This window comes from Canis lupus, chromosome 23, assembly GCF_003254725.2.
Source record: "Canis lupus dingo isolate Sandy chromosome 23, ASM325472v2, whole genome shotgun sequence".
Lineage (NCBI taxonomy): Eukaryota > Metazoa > Chordata > Mammalia > Carnivora > Canidae > Canis > Canis lupus.
In genome coordinates, this window is record NC_064265.1 from 25,688,459 (window position 1) to 25,709,128 (window position 20,670).

Sequence of the window (20,670 nt, forward strand, 5' to 3'; positions counted from 1 at the left end):
AATAAAATGAAAACCCACAATTTAAGTCAATAAATAGTTTTTGGAAATTATTGGAAAGTTCCATTTTACATCTCTCAGTGCCAGGTTGTAGTCATAAAATGTGTGCCAAAAGGAGAATTTTTTTTTTAAAGACTTAAAGAGATTCTTGAAAATTGTTTTTGGAAATTGCCCACCTACCCCAGGAACTTTTTTTTCAAGAGATATTTAAGAATCACAAAGCTTTAAAATATGGGTACACACATACCACACACATACATATACATGTATATGCACACACAGATATTACTTCCAAAGAGAATTTAGAATTTCCAACAACAGAAGTATATAAGTATTATCACTTAATGGACCATTAGGAAAGAAATTTAGATTTCTTAATTTATTGCCATAAGCGTTTTTAATATTTATACTTGTGTATACCTATTTATGTTGCAGATATGAATATACATATATACCTGCACACAAAAATATCATTGTATAACATTTGTCAGGTTGTTTTAAAAAGAAAAAAGAAAAAGGTCAAAACTCTCCATACCCCCAGATAAACACTGCTGACATTCTTTTTCTTTTTTTTTTCTTTTTTTTTTTTTTTTTTTGAGAGACAGAGAGAGAAAAGGGAAGAGGTACAGGGAAGAGGGCGCAAGAGAGAATCCCGTGCAAGCTACATGCCATCCCCAGCGTGGAGCCCCACACGAGGCTCCATCTCACAACCCTGAGATCATGACCTGAGCTGAAATCAAGAGTCAGGAGTTTAACCAACTGAACTACCCAGGCACCCCCACTGTTGACACTCTTGAAACTAAAACACATAAAACATTATACCATCTCAATTAAAGCCATTACATAGAAAAAAAATCCTCTACTCCTTCCACTTGTTTCTGCCAACCCATTTCCCTAAGAGTAACCATTGTTAGGTTTTTTGTAATTCTTCTAGGAAAAAAAGTATGTTGTAAATGGAGAAATAACACGTAAGTCACATTAGCACAATAACAGCTCATATGTCTGGAGATGATTCCCCTCTGGACCTTCAAGAACAAAGCACTAACAGAAATGCCCCAGTGCAGATGACAAGCAACAAATTGGTAGAACAACAAAAAGAGAGGCCAAATTAACTAGAGTAAGACATAGTAATGATAAGAAAAAAACAAACAGAAGAAGAGCTATTACAGGAGTGAGAAGAGACACTGAGAAACCAAAAACTATCCTCGTGAATGGCCCTATGTTGGCCACTCTGCTTGATGAGAAATGATAGTCGTGAAGCAAGACAAACAGTTCCATTATGTTCTGTCCCTTTACTTTCAAAAGGCCTCATTCCATTCTTCTGTAATTTTAGGTCACATGTACTATAGCCCACCTGGCATAGCCCTTATTAGGGGAGCAGGGTGGTACAGTTTTACCCAGCATGGACTCTGGAGTTGTGTCTGGGTTTGAATTCTGCCCCCATCACTGACTTGCTGGATGACCTAAGGGAATCACATACCCTCATATCTGGGAAGAGAAAAAATAAAAAATAAAAAAAGAACAGCTGCTTTAAGGCTGGTTATTGAAAGTTACCACAGCACCTGTCCCACAGTAAGGACTCAAGAGTGCTATCTGCTCAGGTGGTAGTGGTGATGATGATGGCCCTATTATGTGTTTTTTTCAAATACCTCTGGGTTTTAGAATCAGATTAAGAAAGAACCAACTCAGCATCTCTATCTTTTCTTTTTTAATAATTACTTCTGATATTCTGTAACCACATGTTTGCATGTGGGAACATCCAGCAGTGCTTAGACTCTCTGGTCAAGCTCTATTCCAGGGGCTTCAGATAGTTTGCTTCCATTCACTGTCATGTGACACCAAGATCTGTATTTTTAATGTGTAAACATCAGTCTTCTTGCTGTCTGTCATTCAAGTCTGTGAAATAACAAAATATCACCAGAGAGGGGCCAGATATATCTCATTTTCTCCTGAAGCATTGAGAAAAGTCAAGGTGATCCCCTTTCTGTGGTCATAGCACTGGATTTGCCAGGCGTTTGTCTTTGGGCGTCCCGTGTCCAACTCCTCCAGCTGGTCTCAGATTTACAGGGGTTCTACCCATCTTTTTAGGAATATGCCCCAGCCCCTCTTCCTATTTCCCATCGAGTTAAATAAGAAGAAAATCAAAAAAAAAAAGAAAATCACAAAAATATTATTCATGACACTCCATAAATATTTCCTCCCCTTCCCTCTTTCCTCCTTCCCAGCCACTCTGTGGTGAAGGCTCTTCATGATGCCTTTGAAGCCCATTCAGTCAGCTTGGGCTCTTGACAAATAGCCTCCACTGACATGTAGCACATGGGACACAAAACTTTTATTGAATGTTTCAGAGAGGAAAATAAAATGAAGGAAAGATTTAATAGACCTAGACACACCCATATTTAGTCCAGATAGCACCTTTGTGCACTTTAGAGGAAGCTACTCAGATGCAGCTCACACCAGGGCATATGCATCTTAACAAGCAGAGCAGTAGAGGAGGTCCTGGATTCCAGCCATCCCACAAGGCAGTCTTCTGTATGTCACATGTGGCAGTCCTGTGCTTAGAGCTAGCACTAAAGTCTGTGGGAGGTGCAGCCAACGTAAGAATAGTCCTAATGAGAGAGAGGGCTAGCAAATCTGCAACCTGCTATATTTCATGTTAAACTCTCTCTGCTCTAGATTTGGAAGCCACCACTGTGCTAGTAATGGTTCATGTCTACTGCGTACTTAGCATATTGTCTTATATGCTCAGCCACACTGAGCCTTTTATGCACGTCACCCACTTGGAATGCAAAGCATGTATGAGGTAGATGTCTCATGTACAGATGGTCAGTGAATTGTTCAAGGCCCCACAACTAGATATCCACTAGACTTAGACTCAAGCTTAGGTGCAGCAGAGCCAGCAGGTACTGGTTTGAGGCATTCTGCTTTGTAAACATCTTTGAAATCTATCACATGATGGTCCTTCGGTTAAGCCCTTATAATCTCTTGTATGGGCAGGTACGGGGGATGCCTGACTCAACCAAGCTCCTATAATCCTCATGATACTTTCCTCCTTAAAATCTGTAGCATCTCCCATCACCTACAGACAAGAGCAAGTCCAGACAGACCCCTTAGCATGAGAACAAAGTCCTCTTCGTGATCTCCCTGGCCCTATTTAGGTCCTCATCTTCCCCTTTTTTCTGCCTCCTCCAAGGACTGGATGACCAAGAGGGAAAATAAGCTCACATTTAGGGTGCCAGCAACTTTCAGAAAGAATTTATTTGATTCTCTCCTTCCCCCAGAAAGCCATTAAAATAATCATCAAATGAAAAAGAAGCATTCTGTTGGACTTAAGCTTATTTTACACTAGTATTGGTGTCATTTTCAAGTACATATGGATGGCAGGAAGCTCCAAGGGATTCAGTTAGGCTCTGATAGAGCTAGATGTTCCCAGTAGCATTTACTAATTGCCTTGATAAATGCTGCATTCTCTGCCAAAAATGACCCTTCCTGAGCTGCCACCACCACCACCACTACCACCACCACCACCACCTGCTCTTCAGGTTTTAAGATGGGGCACACACCTCTCATTGCCTAAAACAAGATCAGATATTCCCTCTTTTGCGCTTCCAGAATACTGTTGTTGACACTTCTTGTTTGTATCACCTGGGATTTTAGGTTAGTTAGTATACATAAAAGTCTCTATTTCCCTTGGACTGCTATTTTAGGAGCTTTTTAAGAGTTCCTGTTGTGGTCATCCCTCATCATTAGTGCTGGACAGAGTTTCTGTAGGCATTTCATAAGATCCATCTGCATGAGGCTTGTTCCCTAGTTGGTTATGAATGAAAGAATATGTGCATGCCTGAGGTGGCCAAAGAATTTTATCTTTATTTAGTATATTTTAAAATGCCTGCAATCTAAAATAATTCTAAATAATTGTCATGAGTCAGAATTTCTGAGAAATAAAATGAGACAAAGACTTCTGGGTCTGTTGGGGAAGGAAGCTGTTGGGGTGGGCGTGTGCCATCAAGGTCAGTATCTGGGGAATGAAAGGAGTAGCGTTGAGCTGAGGGAGGAGTTGAACTGCTTTGCAGTGGCTGCTGAAACCTCTGGGGCTGGGATGGCCCTTCAGAGTCATCCACCTTGGGGCAGGAAAGCCAGCCTTTATCTTCTGCCATCCCCAACCAGTCATTAGTTGGGGGCTAATCCCTGGGGAAGGGACGACCTTAGATAGAGCAGATCTCTTCAGTTGAGGGCTGTTTGCAGAGAGCAATTTCTAAGAACCATCATCAGTCAACAGTCCCAGTGGCTGGGAGACTAAATGTCTTTGTCCAGAAGGGGGGACTTGGACAGGGCACCACAATATATTTAAGAATGTGCCTCTGAGAGCAGGTTTTAAGTTTTCATTTCTTTTAACAAAAGAAGTGATTGATGTTTTAAAAGGTTTGTAGAGAGCTTCAGAACCTCTGTACAGCTTCTGGGCTACAAGCTTGTTGAGAATACTGACTCCTTACCCTGGGAGCTGTCCAGGTGAGGCCTGGGTAATGGAATGTTTCATCCACTTGCCCAGTGTGCAATACCAGTGTTGTCCTGTTCTCTGTGTGTGAGGCCTGAAAAGGGCAGGGAAGTCTGATAGTCCTTCTGTCTTAAGGCAAAACTGTTCCTGGTCCCTAGGCTCTTCCTTCCGATCTCCAGAAATACTCCATCATCCCCTTTGGGGACATGTTCTGGTGACTCCATTTTCTTAAGGTCAAAATGTTTGTGTTCCCAAAAGGAACAAAAATGTTAGTAAGCTAATTTCTGTATTGATAAATACTTTATCAATACTGCCACTAATTTGGGACTTGATAATTCAGAGATAGATTCTAACAGGACCTGACTTAGTTTCATCTCTGAAAAGGTCTTCTGCTAGGCAGAGTAATAGATGCAGGAATCACAGATGCACCTACTCTGATATAAGAACCAGCCTAGAAAGAGGAAGGCCCTGTGAGTCAGCACCTTGTCTCATTTTTACAGATGCTTCTACCATAAGCTGGGGGAGCTATATATCTGTTCTGCAGTTAATAAAAAGGAAAGCTCTCTTGAAAAATTGCTGAAGGACTTAGGTTTTTTTCAATACTAATGTAATATATAGTATAATAGTTTCTACATACAGTCCCTAAGGATGATTCCTTTAGTGAGGGAAAATCCAGTTATCTAACCTGTGATTTCTAAAAATTCAAACTTTTAGTTTTTTTATATGTGTGCAACACTCGGACTATTGTAGGATAAATTACATGTGAAAATGCATAGGGGCACTTCATTGTTTTAAAAACTTGGCAGCTATTCTGATACATAAAAATGCTTGCATTTAATAACTCCACAGTGTCCCTATGTTGATGTGAACAAAGAAGTATAATAATTGATCCTTTATTAAAGACAGTGAATAAAGTAGCTGAGTGAAAAAGTCCAGTGTTTCATTATTGCCTCTTAATTTTTCTTACAGGACAAAGTTCTAAAACCATCAGTTCCTCCCCAAGCACTGAAAGTTTGCCTGGAGGAAGAGAATTCACTGGCTCTCCACCTTCATCTGCTACTAAAAAAGATTCCTTCTTCAGCAACATCTCCCGTTCCCGTTCACACAGCAAAACTATGGGCAGAAAAGAATCTGTAAGTATTTAAGGACACTTTTTCTTTCATCCTTCAGTTTCCCCTAGCATGCTGCATTTGTTAAAACTTCTTTGGTACTGGGTTTTGTAAAGCTCTTAATTGGTCTATAAACTAAAGCAAAGAATTTCATCAAAATATTTTAATTTTATTATTATAACTTAGTGATATTTTAAGGCCACAGTCTGCATCATACTGGGGGAAAAAGCAGCATCAGTTTAAAATATGTCGAATCCCAAATCTCAGTCCTTTTGTCTCTGCAAATGCTATTCTGTCAAAGTCTGTGTTATTATTATTTTTTTAATGTAACAAGTAGTGTTATCAAAGAATAGGTTAAGACACTTATAAAACAAACCAAGGTGTATTTTCAATTTTATTTCATGAAAAGTAAAAATAATTACTTTACCATTTGTTTTAAAGGTATGCAAATTACACTTAAATGATGATAAATTGATAGCTGCTCTCTAAGATCCTCTGTGTACATTGTTCAGAAAAATATACATAAAGCATATCAACCACTTTAAAAATCTGGTTGTGTCTAAAATTGTTTTTAAGCCAACTTCACAAAAAATAAAACATTTAATAACCACATCTTAGAGGTAATTCAACATCTAATATTCTAGTATGAAGAATCCATCTGCCCACTGGAAGAAGATGCACATATAACAGGAAAGGATCTAGCTATTACTGAAACAGTTCTAAATTAGAAACAACATCCCTGGGTGCCTCAGTGGTTTAGCGCTTGCCTTTGGCCCAGGGCGTGATCCTGGAGTCCTGGGATCGAGTCCCACGTCAGGCTCCCTGCATGGAGCCTGCTTCTCCCTTTGCCTGTGCCGCTGCCTCTCTCTCTCTCTCTGTCTCTGTATCTCTCATGATTGAACAAAAAAAATTTTTTTTTTAAGAAAAAACTTTTAAATGCTAAGTCAGCAGTAGGTAAAAACTAAGAAATAACTTGACTTAGATTGTAAAGTCCTCTAGAAGTTCAGGAACTGTAAAGGAGTGAAGTTGGAACTTGCTCTTCAGGAAATAGAAGGATGGGTGAAATAAGTGATTGGGTCAAGGAGGGCACTTGTCTTGATGAATCCTGGGTAATGTATGGAACTGAAACTGCTGAATCACTACATTGTACACCTGAAACTAATATAATACTATATGCTAACTGTATTAGAATTAAAACAAAAGAAAAAAAAAAGGAAGCAATTAGATTCCCTTTCCCACTCTGGCAGCACTCTGGAAAGTGTAAAACAGAATGTCTCTGGACAGAGAGGTCAGGTACATTTTAGAACACCTTACTGAAAAAAGAATGATGAGTATATTTAAATACTAAATCTGAGATCCCCAAGTCTCACCACACTTGCTTCCCAGAATACCAGTATATATATATCCTCTCAGGAAGGAGATTAGAAGAATTTTCTTCACACAAAAGTTATAAATTTTTGTAACAGTCATACAAATATACTGACCTTAGGGGTTCTCCAGGGAAACAGCTGGTTCGCTTTACAGTGAGCCCAACCTTCATAGCTCTGTCCAAACACAGACCTTTCACTTAGTTTTTAGTTCACACTACTTTACATGAGCAAGACAGCCAGGGATCACCAGATAGTTGAGGAAAGCATCCGTTAGTTAAAGACCAGCAAAAGCAAATAGAAAAAAGTAACTGGAAGAAAACAGTTTATGCAGGTGAAGAACACTTTAGAAAAAAAAAATAATAACAACAAAAGCTATTAGAAATCCAAATATGATATTTAAAATGTAGAGCTCAATAGAAGAGTTTGGAATTGATAAAATTGAGGAACTCTCCCAAGAGAACAGAATACAAGACAGAAATGGAAAGGAAGATAGAAAAATGGAAGAAAATTAGAGAACCAACCTAAGAGGTTCAAAACTTGAAAAACGGAAATTCTAGAAAGAAAACAGAAAATGAAAGGAGATAATAAAAAATACAATTAATTAAATGTTCCACTAATGAAAGGCCTGAGTTTTCAGATCAAAAAAGTCCATAGAAAGGCCCACACAAACAAAAATAAACCCACACCCAGATACATCACTGAAAAAGGTCAGAACTCTGAGAACAAAGAGATAATATCCTCCAAACTTGTAGTGTTGAGGGAAAAGAAAGATTTCCAACAAAGGATCAGGAATTAAAATAGCTACGAATTTCTGATAGGAGCACCAGAAGCAAGGCAGTTTGAGAAATACCTTTAAAGTTCTAAGAGAAAGTTACTTCCAGCCTCAACTCAATACCTAGCCAAAGTAATTTAGTGTGAGGTTAGATATTCACAATTCAGATATCCACTTTCAGATATTCACGATTCAAAAAACTCCCACCTTAGAATCTTCTGGAGGATGTGATCTATAAAAACGAGGACATCCCTGAGGATGGGAAAACCTGAGAAAAAGGAAATAAAGCATCCAGAGCAAGACAAAAAGATTCCTCAGAATGATAACACAGGGAGATCCCAACACTAAGCAGAGTACAGCTAATTTAACAGGTCCAGAGAGCAGCAGCCAACTCAAGTTGGAGCAAGTCAGAAGGTTCTACAAAGTTTTCTCCAAAAAGATGCCATTTGGGGAACAACTATTTGAACAAGTTAAGAGAGTTAAACTAGGAGAAAGTTGGGGTTTGAATTAATGTTAATTTTATTAACAACTAAGCCATTAAAACGCAGGATGATTTTTAACTCCGAAGAAAAACGGTGTCAGAAAAAGGAAAAAAAGGTTATGATAAGCCTTGTAACTGAGCCATGACTAGAATTTACATAGACATTATACTGAAAGCCTATTGGCTATTAATCTACTCAGAATCCTGGGGGACGACACCTACGTGGCTCAAGTTGAGTATCTGACTCTTGGTTTTGTCTTGGTTTTGGCTCAGGTCATCATCTCTCTGTTGTGTTGAACAGAGCCTTCTTCAGATTCATAGTCTCTCTCATTCTCTCTCTCTCTCTCTCTCTCTCTCTCTCTCTCTCTCAAATAAATGAATAAATAAAATCTTTTAAAGTATCATGATAAAATTCTGTAGAGAAGATGGGGTGTGGGAACTGTGTCTTTGCATGGGGGAGGGTAGTGAGCAGGTGGTATGGTCAGTATAAGTGTGTCATACTCTAGAAAAATCAAGAGATAGCAATATAAGCTAGAGATATTGGGACAAAAAAATGGGTAAAAGAATTGAAAGGAGTTCTGTCTGGAGAGCAGGAAGTAGAGGGTGGGGCTGTGTGAACCGTTTTTCATAACAGGCCTTATAGAACCATTTGACTCTTCAAAGTGTTATATATATATATAACTTAGATTAAAAATAATAACTAAAAATCACAACAAAACCAGAATGTATTGGCATAATAAATTAGAAGAGATATCTGCCTATACAAAGAACATGTCTCTGAAGAACCAGAATAAGGAATAACAAATGAAAAAGGCATATGGAGACATGTTTCATTTGCATTTTATCATATTTTGGTGGCATATGGATTAGTCTACAACACCAATTAATTACTTTCTTTATGGTGATAACTGTAACTTAAAACTGAGAAGTCAGACAAAAATAGATATAGAGTAAGTCTAATTCTCTATGTAGACCTGTTATGTACCAAGAAACAGGATGTAAAATTATTATTCAAAAATTAATATATTTTCTAACTGTGGAAAGTAAGTAGGCAGAAGTTTTCGAGAGAAAGCTCCTCATTTTTCAATAGGTTATCTTATTATTTTATGAAATAAGGTAGTCAGTGCTCTTTGCCAGGTAATTCTAGGTCTCCCCCTTTCTAAGGCACTTGGTAGGATTGCACCTCCCTGTCTCCCATGAGCTATCAGTCACATAACCAGTTCTGTCCAGTGAGTTGTAAGGGGAAGTGATATGTATGTATTGCAACTACAAGATCTTCCTCATCTCTCTTAACCTCTGTCAACTCATGATAAACATGAAGTATGAGTGAAAAATAACCTTTGTTGATTTATGCTGAGATTGTTGCTTATCATAGCCTACTGGTACACTGTTGGAAAATGTTCAGGCCCGTAGCTAGGAACCATTCTCCCGTGGGAGCCACATACCACCGCTGCCACTGCCCACTCTCCTGGCACTAGAGCCCATTACTGGGCACCTCCCATCTCTATGCCTAGTTTACTTTCATTTGGGTATGACACAGGGATATTCCGTGTCTTCAAAAAAGTTCAAAATTGTTTTTCATTAATATCATCATTATGAGTTTCTCACATAAGCAAGTAGCCAGAAATTAAAGGAAGGATACCTCTCTCTTTGGATCCCCAGTGCCTTAAGCTATATGTACCTTACAGATTTCAAGACTCCATTATCTGTTAAAGTGGTCCAAGATCAAGAAATTGTTGATATCAGTTAGCAAAAGGTTAAAATAGCAGTTGAAAACAGACATTAAAACAAAATAATCTAGTACTAGTTATCAACCAAAGTGTGGTGAAATCTGCTTACAGTGGTTCTAGTGTCATTATTGAGAAATGATTTTCAAAATCAATATGTGTGACATATTTTGGACAAGCATCATATATAAAGTCATAGAACCTATTTCTTCTCGGTATCGTTTTTTAATGTACTATACAAAGCCTTTCTGTAATCCACAGACTATCTCCTTTAGACAAAGATATATCACATTTACTCCTGCCAATGCCCGATTTGGCCATATAATAGAACACAAAACTCAGCTAAGTCTTTAAAAGAGGTAACAAATTAAGCTTTGTGCCATATATTTGTGAAAGACACCATTCTACTTCCTATCTGAAATATGAGCAAACTAGTGAGAAGTTTAAAAAATTGACCTTTACGTCATTTTCTGTAGTAGTGTTGTTGTGAGGGTTTGTATTTATTCACAAAGACAATTTTCCCTTTACTTTGTTTCCCAAAAGAGCCTTTAGGTCCTACCTAATTCAGACCCTGGTTTAATCAAGCTCTCATTTTTTAATCTTGAAAACAAAATTGAGAATTTGGATACTTTTAATTTTCCATACTTTATTTTTCATGATAATTTAAGTGACATCCAGCACTTAGTTTTCTAGAAATCTATTTTAGTTGGTCATTCATCTGACTGTTAAGTAATTTTTTACTTGTTTTAGCACTGTTAGTCATGTTCCGCAATTGTTGCCAAATCATTTCCAAGAATATCTTTGCTAACATTCAAGAATAGGGAAAATACTGAACATAAGAAAAGCTCTAAAATTAGTTTGTGTGTAAGTTCTAATATTTAAGGACATCAGCCAATTAAAACTTTTTTTAAAGTTCCTGGTGAACTGCAAGTCACTTTGCTATGCTTTGTGATAATTACATACCAGTCTAAAGATATAAAGTTATCCATGATTCAGAATCCTCTCTAAACTATAGGAAATCAAAGTGTCCAAGCTAGAAATCCCTGCATAAAACAGGATGTGTAATGAAGTATACACCACCTACAAGCTCATCCGAGGGTATTCATCCTCTGTTTTTGTGACCCCTGTATGCACTCATCATTGTTCTTTGGTAGTTTGAACATATGCCATGGTTATACTAATATAATTATTTTTGTAATATTCATTGATCTGTTCTTTATGACAACAAAATAACGAAAAGTGTCAGATGAAGGAAAACAAATTTGAAAGCAGACTCTTCTGCTTTCAGAATATTTAATTATAAATTAAATATTAAATATATTTACTTCTGAAACTATGGACAACCTGAACTTACCAAATCTACTTCAGGTTATGTTCTAGGAATTGAAAGTTAAGACATATCTGTATAAGAAATATATGAGAGTAGTCCCAGTGAGTGTGCTTGAGGCAAAATCAGGGGAGAGGGAAACCCACCAAATGTTAAGTAATAATTAAACTAAATAAGAATATAACTCATCAACGTGAGAGACATTATATGGCTTAATGCCAGAGAAGCAGTAAAGATCACAAATAATATGAATTCAGAAGATAGATCATGGGTTTTTTTGTTTGTTTTTTGTTTTTTATCTAGATAGGCTTTTTGTGAGAGATCAGACTTGAACCACAAACATATTTCTTCTTTCATTAAATGCAACCATTGTTTCCCCTTATGAAAATCCAACAACTGCCTAAGACAGATAGTGGTGATGGATACCCGAGTAGGCAGTCAATAATGTCTGTTGTGGGTGTTTTCTTCTCTTTTACAGTCTCTAGCAAAATGTAAAATGGTTGGGATTATAACAATTTGCTTGTGGTAAAAATAAAAGAAATTATTATCTCAAATGAGGAAATCTGTTGCTTATTATTTCAAGTAACAAGAGTCCTGAGACTGGCAAACCTGGAATCAGATACTTCAGCTGTTCATTGACATCAACCAACTTTTCCATCCTCAGGGTATTGGCTTTGTCCTCACCTCACATCCATCATGTTCTCAAGAGGGATGTCACAGAGCCAGATATATATCCTGTCATCTCCCCTCCCCAACACACAAAACATCTAGAAAAGTTTCTATTTGGCAGCTCTCCAACAGGCTTTCCCTCTTTCTCCCATCTCATTGATTGGCCAGAATGAAATCACACACCCACTCCAAAATCAGTCTCTGGTAAAGGGAAACTTTAGAGAAGTCCATGACCATGCAGAAAGGTGGTGGAAGGATGTACCTATACAGATAGATAGATGAATTATCCCTAGAGTATTGATTTCCAAAATGATTTCTTTAATCCTTCCCTGAAGTATTTGCCTTTGAAAAGAGCCAGTTCTGTTGTCAGTAATGTTTCATTGGTGAATATTTAGGCAGCTTGAGTTAGATTGGTAGCAGGAAGAGAGAAATTGAGCAGTGGCATTCCCAGGAGGCCAGAATTTTCCTAATAACCCAATTTTCTCTTCAGTCAGTGATATACTTCCTATGTGGAAAGTATTGATTGTGATGTATTTCTTTGTGGCTTCTGTTTGGAATTGGAAGCCAACATCTAGGGTGTCTAATTATAGAGTTTTTTTCAGTTCATAAGTGTATATTTGTATTCTCATTGTTTGATCAATAATACTAATGATAACTGGATTAAAATACAGTCTCACTTAAAACACAGTCCTATTTAATATAGTTTATTGACCTAAATACATACAAAATGAATTTAGACATCAGCAGTTTTTCTGTCTTCTAAGGAATTATAAATCTAAGGCCAAAATGAGCTCATGTATTTGAAGCATAACATTTAGTTACTCGTTAGGTGTTATATGAATCTTGTTCATAACCTTTCTGTCAGTGGACCAGCTCAAGGTCAGGGAAAGTGGGCCATGTATCTTTGTAGGAGCAATCCTTCCTCCTATTTCCATCTTTTTGCCTTACCCAAAACAGTAATTCCATCTTGAAGAAATGTGAACATCAAAAAGAGCATCATAAAGAGCTCTCTGTTGTCAACAGCTTACAGGATGACAGTTTTAATTTAACTTAGTAAACAGATTTTATAACCAAGTTTTAATATCTTTATGCTTCAGTAACTTTATTTTTAACCAAAATAGCTGAGGAGCCTATGAAAGCAGAACCACAGGAAGTGGAGTGCTGAACCTTGACTATACTGCCCTATTTAGGACAGTGAGCTGCTGCCCTTGGGAACAAATGAGATGCTTATTCCCCTCATGCTGTGCCTTCTTCTCCATCATTTGTCTTCATCTCCATCATCTCCATAAATGCAAACTTGCCAGACTGTACCCGTGCTGAACACTGCCCAGGAGGCATAGACAATAGTTGGGGAAGAGCTCAAGTGAAACAGAAATATTTAGAATCCCTGGCTAGAAATTCCTGTGGGTTTGAATTATGCTAAATTAAATGTGTCATTAATAGCATTTGCTTCCTTCCAATGACCTTTCTTGAAACTTGACATTTATTTAGTCTTTCAAAGCCACATTCCCTTGGGGGCAGTAATTTGTGTCCTAAAGTACACATGTGCACAGCAGGGAAAGAGATGAGGACTTTGAATTGTCCATGGTCAGCTAAAGCCAGAGGCCAAACTGTGGGGACAGTTAGGTTGTCCCCCTCCTTACTCCTCAGTGGCAACACCACCCTCTCCTACATAGCATCTTACTGCCTTTTATTTTTTTTAAGAGATTTGATTTATTTATTCATGAGAGACACAGAGAAAGAGACAGAGATATAGGCAGAGGGAGGAGCAGACTCCCCACAGGGAGCCTGATGGGGGACTCAATCCTGGGACCCCAGGATGATGCCTTGAGCCAAAGGCAGATGCCACCCAGGAGTCCCATCTTACTGCCTTTAAATCTCTGTCCCTAGCATCTCATCATTTACTCTCTGAAACCCAATGTTAACTTTTTCAGAAAGCTATGTGTTTAATTGACTGCACTTTAATTCCAGGAGGAATGACTTAGCTCCTATCCTAGGAACTCTAGGCCTATTGAACAAAAGGGGAGATCTGTATCAGATAGGCAGATTTCTCCTTACCTTGGAACCTTAAAGCTAAGAAACACCTTTTTGATTTTCCCTCAGACTAGAAGTGCTGGGTCAGTTGGTGGCTTGGGCACCTTTGCTGCCACTTCTCTCTTTCCCCAAACCCTCCCAGCTTTCTTCTGCTCCAAGATGCCCATGTGTCAGGAATTCATCCATGTGGAAGTATTGCAGGTGGTAAACACCAGGATCTCCACATCTGCAGCATGGGAGAAAGGTGCAGGGTTACAGAGCATTCAGTAATGCAGGTTGTGCACTGCTCATGAGAGCCCTGCTGAAGGAGCACATGAGTGTGAAAACCCAACCTTGCTCTGTTCACTGAACAGCATGCCCAAGTCTGGAGGCTGTGTTTGCCTTGAGAAGGGGCATTCTTCCTCTCTGTACTGAGGTAATAGCTAAGTCCTGCACCCAAAGAGGTGACTTTTCATAATTAAATTAAAAGCGTGTTTTCAGTGAATAGAGGCCCCAAGAGGGAACCGCAATTGTTGGAAAAATTTTTGACCTTTCTACTTTGCGGCAATAATGATAAAAAAAAAAAGAAATAAAGAAACATAGATGGTACCAGAAAAAAACATGTTAGTGTTGATATGAACAGCTAATGAGATGAGGAAAACAAAATCAAAATACTCTTGACCATAAGAATACTAAGTATAATCATTTACACAGAGGGTTCACCATTCATGCTTTATTAAGCCTCTTAATAAGCATGTCTGTCATTACAAATGCATGTGATTAACTTCACTGTAAATTGTATTTGATTAGAAGAGTAAACTTGGCTCACATAAGCTTAACCTTGGCCTGGAGTGTTTCTCTGCTTGTGAAGTACAGTTGGTCACAAGCAACTTTTAAAAATACATGAAAAAAAAAAAATAAGCAAGACCCTTCTCAGCCCTGACATTACAATATAGCTGAAGTATTTAAAATGTCTTGAAAATGTAGATCATTGGGATACAATCAAATCCCCAAATTTCCTTTTTATTTCAGATGATAGCAGAGCCTTCCCTCTTCCCCCAGAACTGTTACCCACTTAGTGCAGTTCTGTCTGTAGCCTTATTTCCAGTCAGAACATCATTTTCCAAAGTTACTTAGGTCAATAGATAGAAGCTTTAATAGCAGTAACTCCCAAGTATAGTGATTTTTATAAGCCATGAACAAATTAGCTTTACCCTAAAAAATATGGGCTGCATTTGAAAACAAGAGAGAAGAAAACAAAATGTTTCAACTGGAAAAGCAGTTATGAAAGGGGTCACTTCCCCTTCCCTACCCCTGCCATTTATTTCTTCATATACCCCTGGCTTTCCTGGTAGTATTTCCTAATTATTGTTTCACCTTTGATGTTCTTATTGTTCTGCTTTAAAGTTTCCTAGCTTTCTTATTTTGTCTCTTTGATGAACTCTTAAAGATGGTCTAATCTTATTAAATAAACCCATTCCAACCATACCTTGCCCCTGCAACAGAAAAGGCCTTTCAGACTGGCATCTAGGATTGGTCTCTTTCAGGTGATCACTCTGACCTCTTGATCATCAACACCTTTAAATTCTTGGACACCACCCCAAAGTTAAGACAGAATTGTAAACAAGATCATGGAAGTTTGCAACATTTACCTGAATTCTTTTAATATGTCCCCTCAGATATATCAAGAGTCCCATTAACAAGAAAGCATAAAGAACTAGAAAATTATAGCATTAACCTGCCCCACACACACATATACACCCACCCCACATACACATGTACACCCACCCCACACAGTGCAAATTGAAGGAGGCCTCATATGCAAAATAATGTTCCAATTTATTTAGCATAGACAGGGAGAAATGCTGCCAAGTTGCTTAATTTCAGGGTGTTCTCAGTCAAGATCCTAGACAGTCTTTTGGATTTGAAGCATATTTAGTTATATAGTCCCCATGGATCTCTTATTCATTCATAATAATGCAAAGATACACATTCCATAAAATACCAATAATAATACTTTTGAAAGTGAAATCGAAGAAAAAGTTAAACTTTAATGCCATCCAGCTAGACAGTAATAAAACTACTAATACCTATTTTACTGCTCAGGATAAATGAGTGTTGATTTTTTTTCTCAGTGTCTGTAGTCAAAGTCACCAACTCTCAGTCTCAATTATAACTGAACTCCTTTTTGATATCTGTGATGATTGTCTTCAGAATTAGGTTTGAAGGTTGGCAGTCACAAGACCTTTTTTTCGAGGAAATGAGTGGGTCTAATTTTGTTTTACCAGGAATTGAGATTTAAATTCCTGAGATGATCCTATGAAATTTAAAGACTTTAAATACTGGACCTTGCATTTCATTTCAAAGAGAGTGTCATTATTTAGGATGCTTTAAGCTGAATATAACAGAAACCCTGACTCAAACTGATTCAAATAATAAGGAAAGTTATTAGGTCAAATAAGTCCAAAGGACTTCTCATTCCTAGGTTCGCATTAGAATCACCTAGAGAGCTTGAAAAAAAAAACGTCAGGAACAGCAGTACTGAATCAGAATCTCTAGGTGGGGCATGGGACTTTGTAATTGTTAAAAACTTTCCAGGTTATTTAAATGTCAAGGTTTAGAACCAGTTCATCAGTGTCTTCAAGGACCCAGGTTCTTTCCACCTCTCTGCCCTGCCTTGCTTAGCAAAGGCTTTGTTAGAAGTGAGACAGCTATAGCAGTTCTCAGCATCATATCTATTCACCAACATATAAAGGAGAAAGATAAACCATGTCTTCTTCTTGAGAGGAGGGCCCTATTGGGGCAGAGGATATGAGATATGAACATGGAGTACCCATACTCCTCCCTACAGTCAAAGTTCTGTTAGGCCTATTGAGTGCCACTATGATCTGTCAACTAAAGCTTTTCTACAGTTACTGTTAGGGAAAAATACATCAATTTGACTGTCATGACGTATTCATCTTCAAATGAACAGTCATCTTCGGAACAGTCGTTTCTGTTAGAGGCAATTTATATGTTCCCCAAAATTACCATGCTATGCAAAGTCATGCATTCAAAACTAGTGGACTCATGGGGAAATGGGATTGGAGAACATCACTCAGAAACTTCATCAGTGATACATTAAAAAAAGGTAGGAACCTGGGCAGCCCGGGTGGCTCCATGGTTTAGCGCTGCCTTCAGCCCAGGGCCTGATCCTGGAGACCCGGGATCAAGTCCCACGCGGGGCTCCCTGCATGGAGCCTGCTTCTCCCTTTGCCTGTGTCTCTGCCTCTCTCTGTGTCTGTCTCTCATGAATAAATAAATAAAATCTTTGAAAGAAAAAAAAAGGCAGGAACCTGGTTAAAGTGGTAGCATGGTTTATACATGTGAAATGATTAACAAATAGATCAATACTGTAATAAATACAGTCCTGAAGCTTGGTTGGGGAAATAGACCTCAGAAAGATTGCAGCTTGTGAGTTACCATGAAGTAGTGGATGGAGGACTGTCTAGAATCAGATGAATTTGGGATCTGGGCGTAGCTTATCACACACACTGTCAACTGAGGTAGCTGGCAGACTTGCGACATGCGTGCACGTACGCATTTTCTGTATTCCTGAATGTCTGGTTATGCGGTTTCCAGCATTCATGTGATGTTCCGTGTGGATATATTTGTGCATAAGCAAACGTGAAATTCACTCAGTTCCCTAACCCATCAGTCTTGTTGGAACAGATTCACATTTTCAAAACAGGTGTTATCACAGAACTAATTCTAATCTGGGTTTGACGTGCAGCTTCTGAATGTCATAGGTTAGGGCCAGGAGAGTGAGGATATAGAAAAACTATACTTTATTAATTTTTTGTTCTCAGTTCAGTAACTACCATGTTAATTAGAAATTTTAGAGGAAGTCCATTTTATTAATAGTCACATACATCTCAAGTATTTTGGAACACTTAGCTTGCTCCCAGTGAATGTCTTCCTCAGTATCTACCCACCAGAATTCTTCAGGGGTTTCTTCTCCCTGGGATAAATCCTGTGATTTTAAGGCACAGCCTACAGGGCCCTTGATCTCATGCCTTCAACCTTATCATCAGTCCTCACTCCATTTCCTTGTCACCCCTTCAGGAACGCACAACTATTAGAGTTCCCTCACACCAGCCATGCTGTCTCATGCCTCTGTGTTGTTCTGCTCTGCTCTTTCTTCTGACCAGAATTATTTATGTGGCTACTGAACTCCTCAAGTTTCCTCCAGTCTCAGCACAAGTACTTTGTGGCCCATGGAGTCTTCCTTCCCACCCTCTAGAAGCTTTAAGTACTTTCCATAAGTAGCTATGGGCTGACCTAGGCACCAGATTCCAGAGCCTCTCCTCAAACCTACAGAAGCAGCATCTTGAGATGGGGAGAGGAGTGTTTAGATTATCTGCAAATGCTTCCTTTGCTGTCAGAGAACTACCTATATTCATGTATAAGGGTTCTGTTGCTATCACAGTATCCCCTGTGCCAGATATTGTGCCTCACACTCAGTAAATGTTTATGAATGAATATTGTTGAAGGATTTGCATGCTATGCATGAATTTAGATGTATTAGGCTTTACTCTGACCTTTCCTAGGGCCTGAAAAGTCACTTCATATCCCGGTGACACTCACCAACCCACGTAAAAAAAAAAAAAAAAAAAAAAAACTAAACAGCAATTGTTTGTATATAGTGAGAAATAGGGTCTTTATAAATTAGTTTAAGGAGTAAATTAAGCAAAGTGTGATAGGCATGTGAATAAGCCAGGTAACTTAGAGAATTATTTCTCTCTCTCTCTCTCTCTCTCTCTCTCTCTCTAGCATCTCGGAATTGATAGTGTTTGTGTTCATCAAAGCTATTCCAATGCTTGGTTTCCTTTTACCAATTGTAACAAAGTATTTCTTAACCTACGCTTGATCCTTTCCTTGGATTTGCTATAGGGTGCCATTTTTTGCTGTCCTTAATGGGACATTATGGGAGTCAGCCCAGAGAATGGTGGTATAAGGGTGCACATTTCATGCTCACATGGGTCATTTAGCTTTGCTGTAAGAAAAACAACCTTGGTAAAGGCCCTTCTATCTGGGTCAGCCATTGTGCAGACGCCTACTTTTTGGTGCCAGGAACAGCAAGGGAAAGCACACAGATGGTACTACCCAGCCAGTAATAGTATGAGAAACTCAGCTGGAGGCCCCGATGCTGGCTGGGTGGTTTCATCAGTTGGTCTGATCACGTGTAAGCAAAGAGGGAAAAACCCTTGTTAAATAAAGTAACATCTGTGCTAATTGGCATGGTGGAGGAGAGAGCTATTCTGGTCTACAAAAGATTGGTCAGGTTGGCTAATTACAAAAATACAGCATGAGATGATAGAGCCCAAAAATCCAAAAGATGGGGACATTTCTCCACAGATGCCACTTAATGCACCAAACACAGGCCCTTCTAGGAGAGACCTTTTTTTAAATGTTCAGTAGACGAGCAATTGTCATAATAACTATGCTTAACACTTTTATACCTTTTTTTTATTTTAAAATACTTGTTTATTTATTTTTTTTATTGGTGTTCAATTTACCAACATACAGAATAACCCCTCAGTGCCCGTCACCCAATCACTCCCACCCCCCGCCCTCCTCCCCTTCTACCACCCCTAGTTCGTTTCCCAGAGTTAGCAGTCTTTACGTTCTGTCTCCCTTTCTGATATTTCCCACACATTTCTTCTCCCTTCCCTTATATTCCCTTTCACTATTATTTATATTCCCCACATGAATGAGAACATATAATGTTTGTCCTTCTCCAACTGACTTACTTCACTCAGCATAATACCCTCCAGTTCCATCCACGTTGAAGCAAATGGTGGGTATTCATCATTTCTAATGGCTGAGTAATATTCCATTGTATGCATAAACCACATCTTCTTTATCCACTCATCTTTCAATGGACACCGAGGCTCCTTCCACAGTTTGGCTATCGTGGCCATTGCTGCTATAAACATCGGGGTGCAGGTGTCCCGGCGTTTCATTGCATCTGTATCTTTGGGGTAAATCCCCAACAGTGCAATTGCTGGGTCGTAGGGCAGGTCTATTTTTAACTGTTTGAGGAACCACCACACGGTTTTCCAGAGTGGCTGCACCAGTTCACATTCCCACCAACAGTGTAAGAGGGTTCCCTTTTCTCCGCATCCTCTCCAACATTTGTTGTTTCCTGCCTTGTTAATTTGCCCCATTCTCACTGGTGTGAGGTGGTATCTCATTGTGGTTTTGATTTGTATTTCCCTGATGGCAAGTGATGCGGAGCATTTTCTCGTATGCATGTTGGCCATGTCTATGTCTTCCTCTGTGAGATTTCTGTTCATGTCTTTTGCCCATTTCATGATTGGATTGTTGGTTTCTTTGGTGTTGAGTTTAATAAGTTCTTTATAGATCTTGGAAACTAGCCCTTTATCTGATATGTCATTTGCAAATATCTTCTCCCATTCTGTAGGTTGTCTTTGAGTTTTGTTGACTGTATCCTTTGCTGTGCAAAAGCTTCTTATCTTGATGAAGTCCCAATAGTTCATTTTTGTACCTTTTGAATTTTTTAAGGCTAGGAAGTTCCTAAGACATACCACATGTGTATAGTTATTTATTTAAAGGAGCACTTACAGGATTTTTGTAAGTAATAACGTTTATAACTGTGCAGGTAAGGTTTTGTTCTTCCTCTGGTTATACCTGTGTGAGGTTATCTT

The 20,670-nt window shown here is 38.6% G+C and overlaps 1 protein-coding gene across 19 annotated transcripts in view; it reads left to right on the forward strand.

The window, feature by feature from the left end:
* Positions 1–20,670, forward strand: part of TBC1D5 (TBC1 domain family member 5) — a 544,381-nt gene that overhangs the window by 480,939 nt on the left and 42,772 nt on the right. For all 19 annotated transcript variants that reach the window (XM_049100069.1, XM_049100071.1, XM_049100072.1 and 16 more), the window contains one exon: positions 5,462–5,625. In XM_049100069.1, coding sequence (XP_048956026.1) covers positions 5,462–5,625 — 164 coding nt within the window. The remainder of the gene's footprint in view (positions 1–5,461; positions 5,626–20,670) is intronic.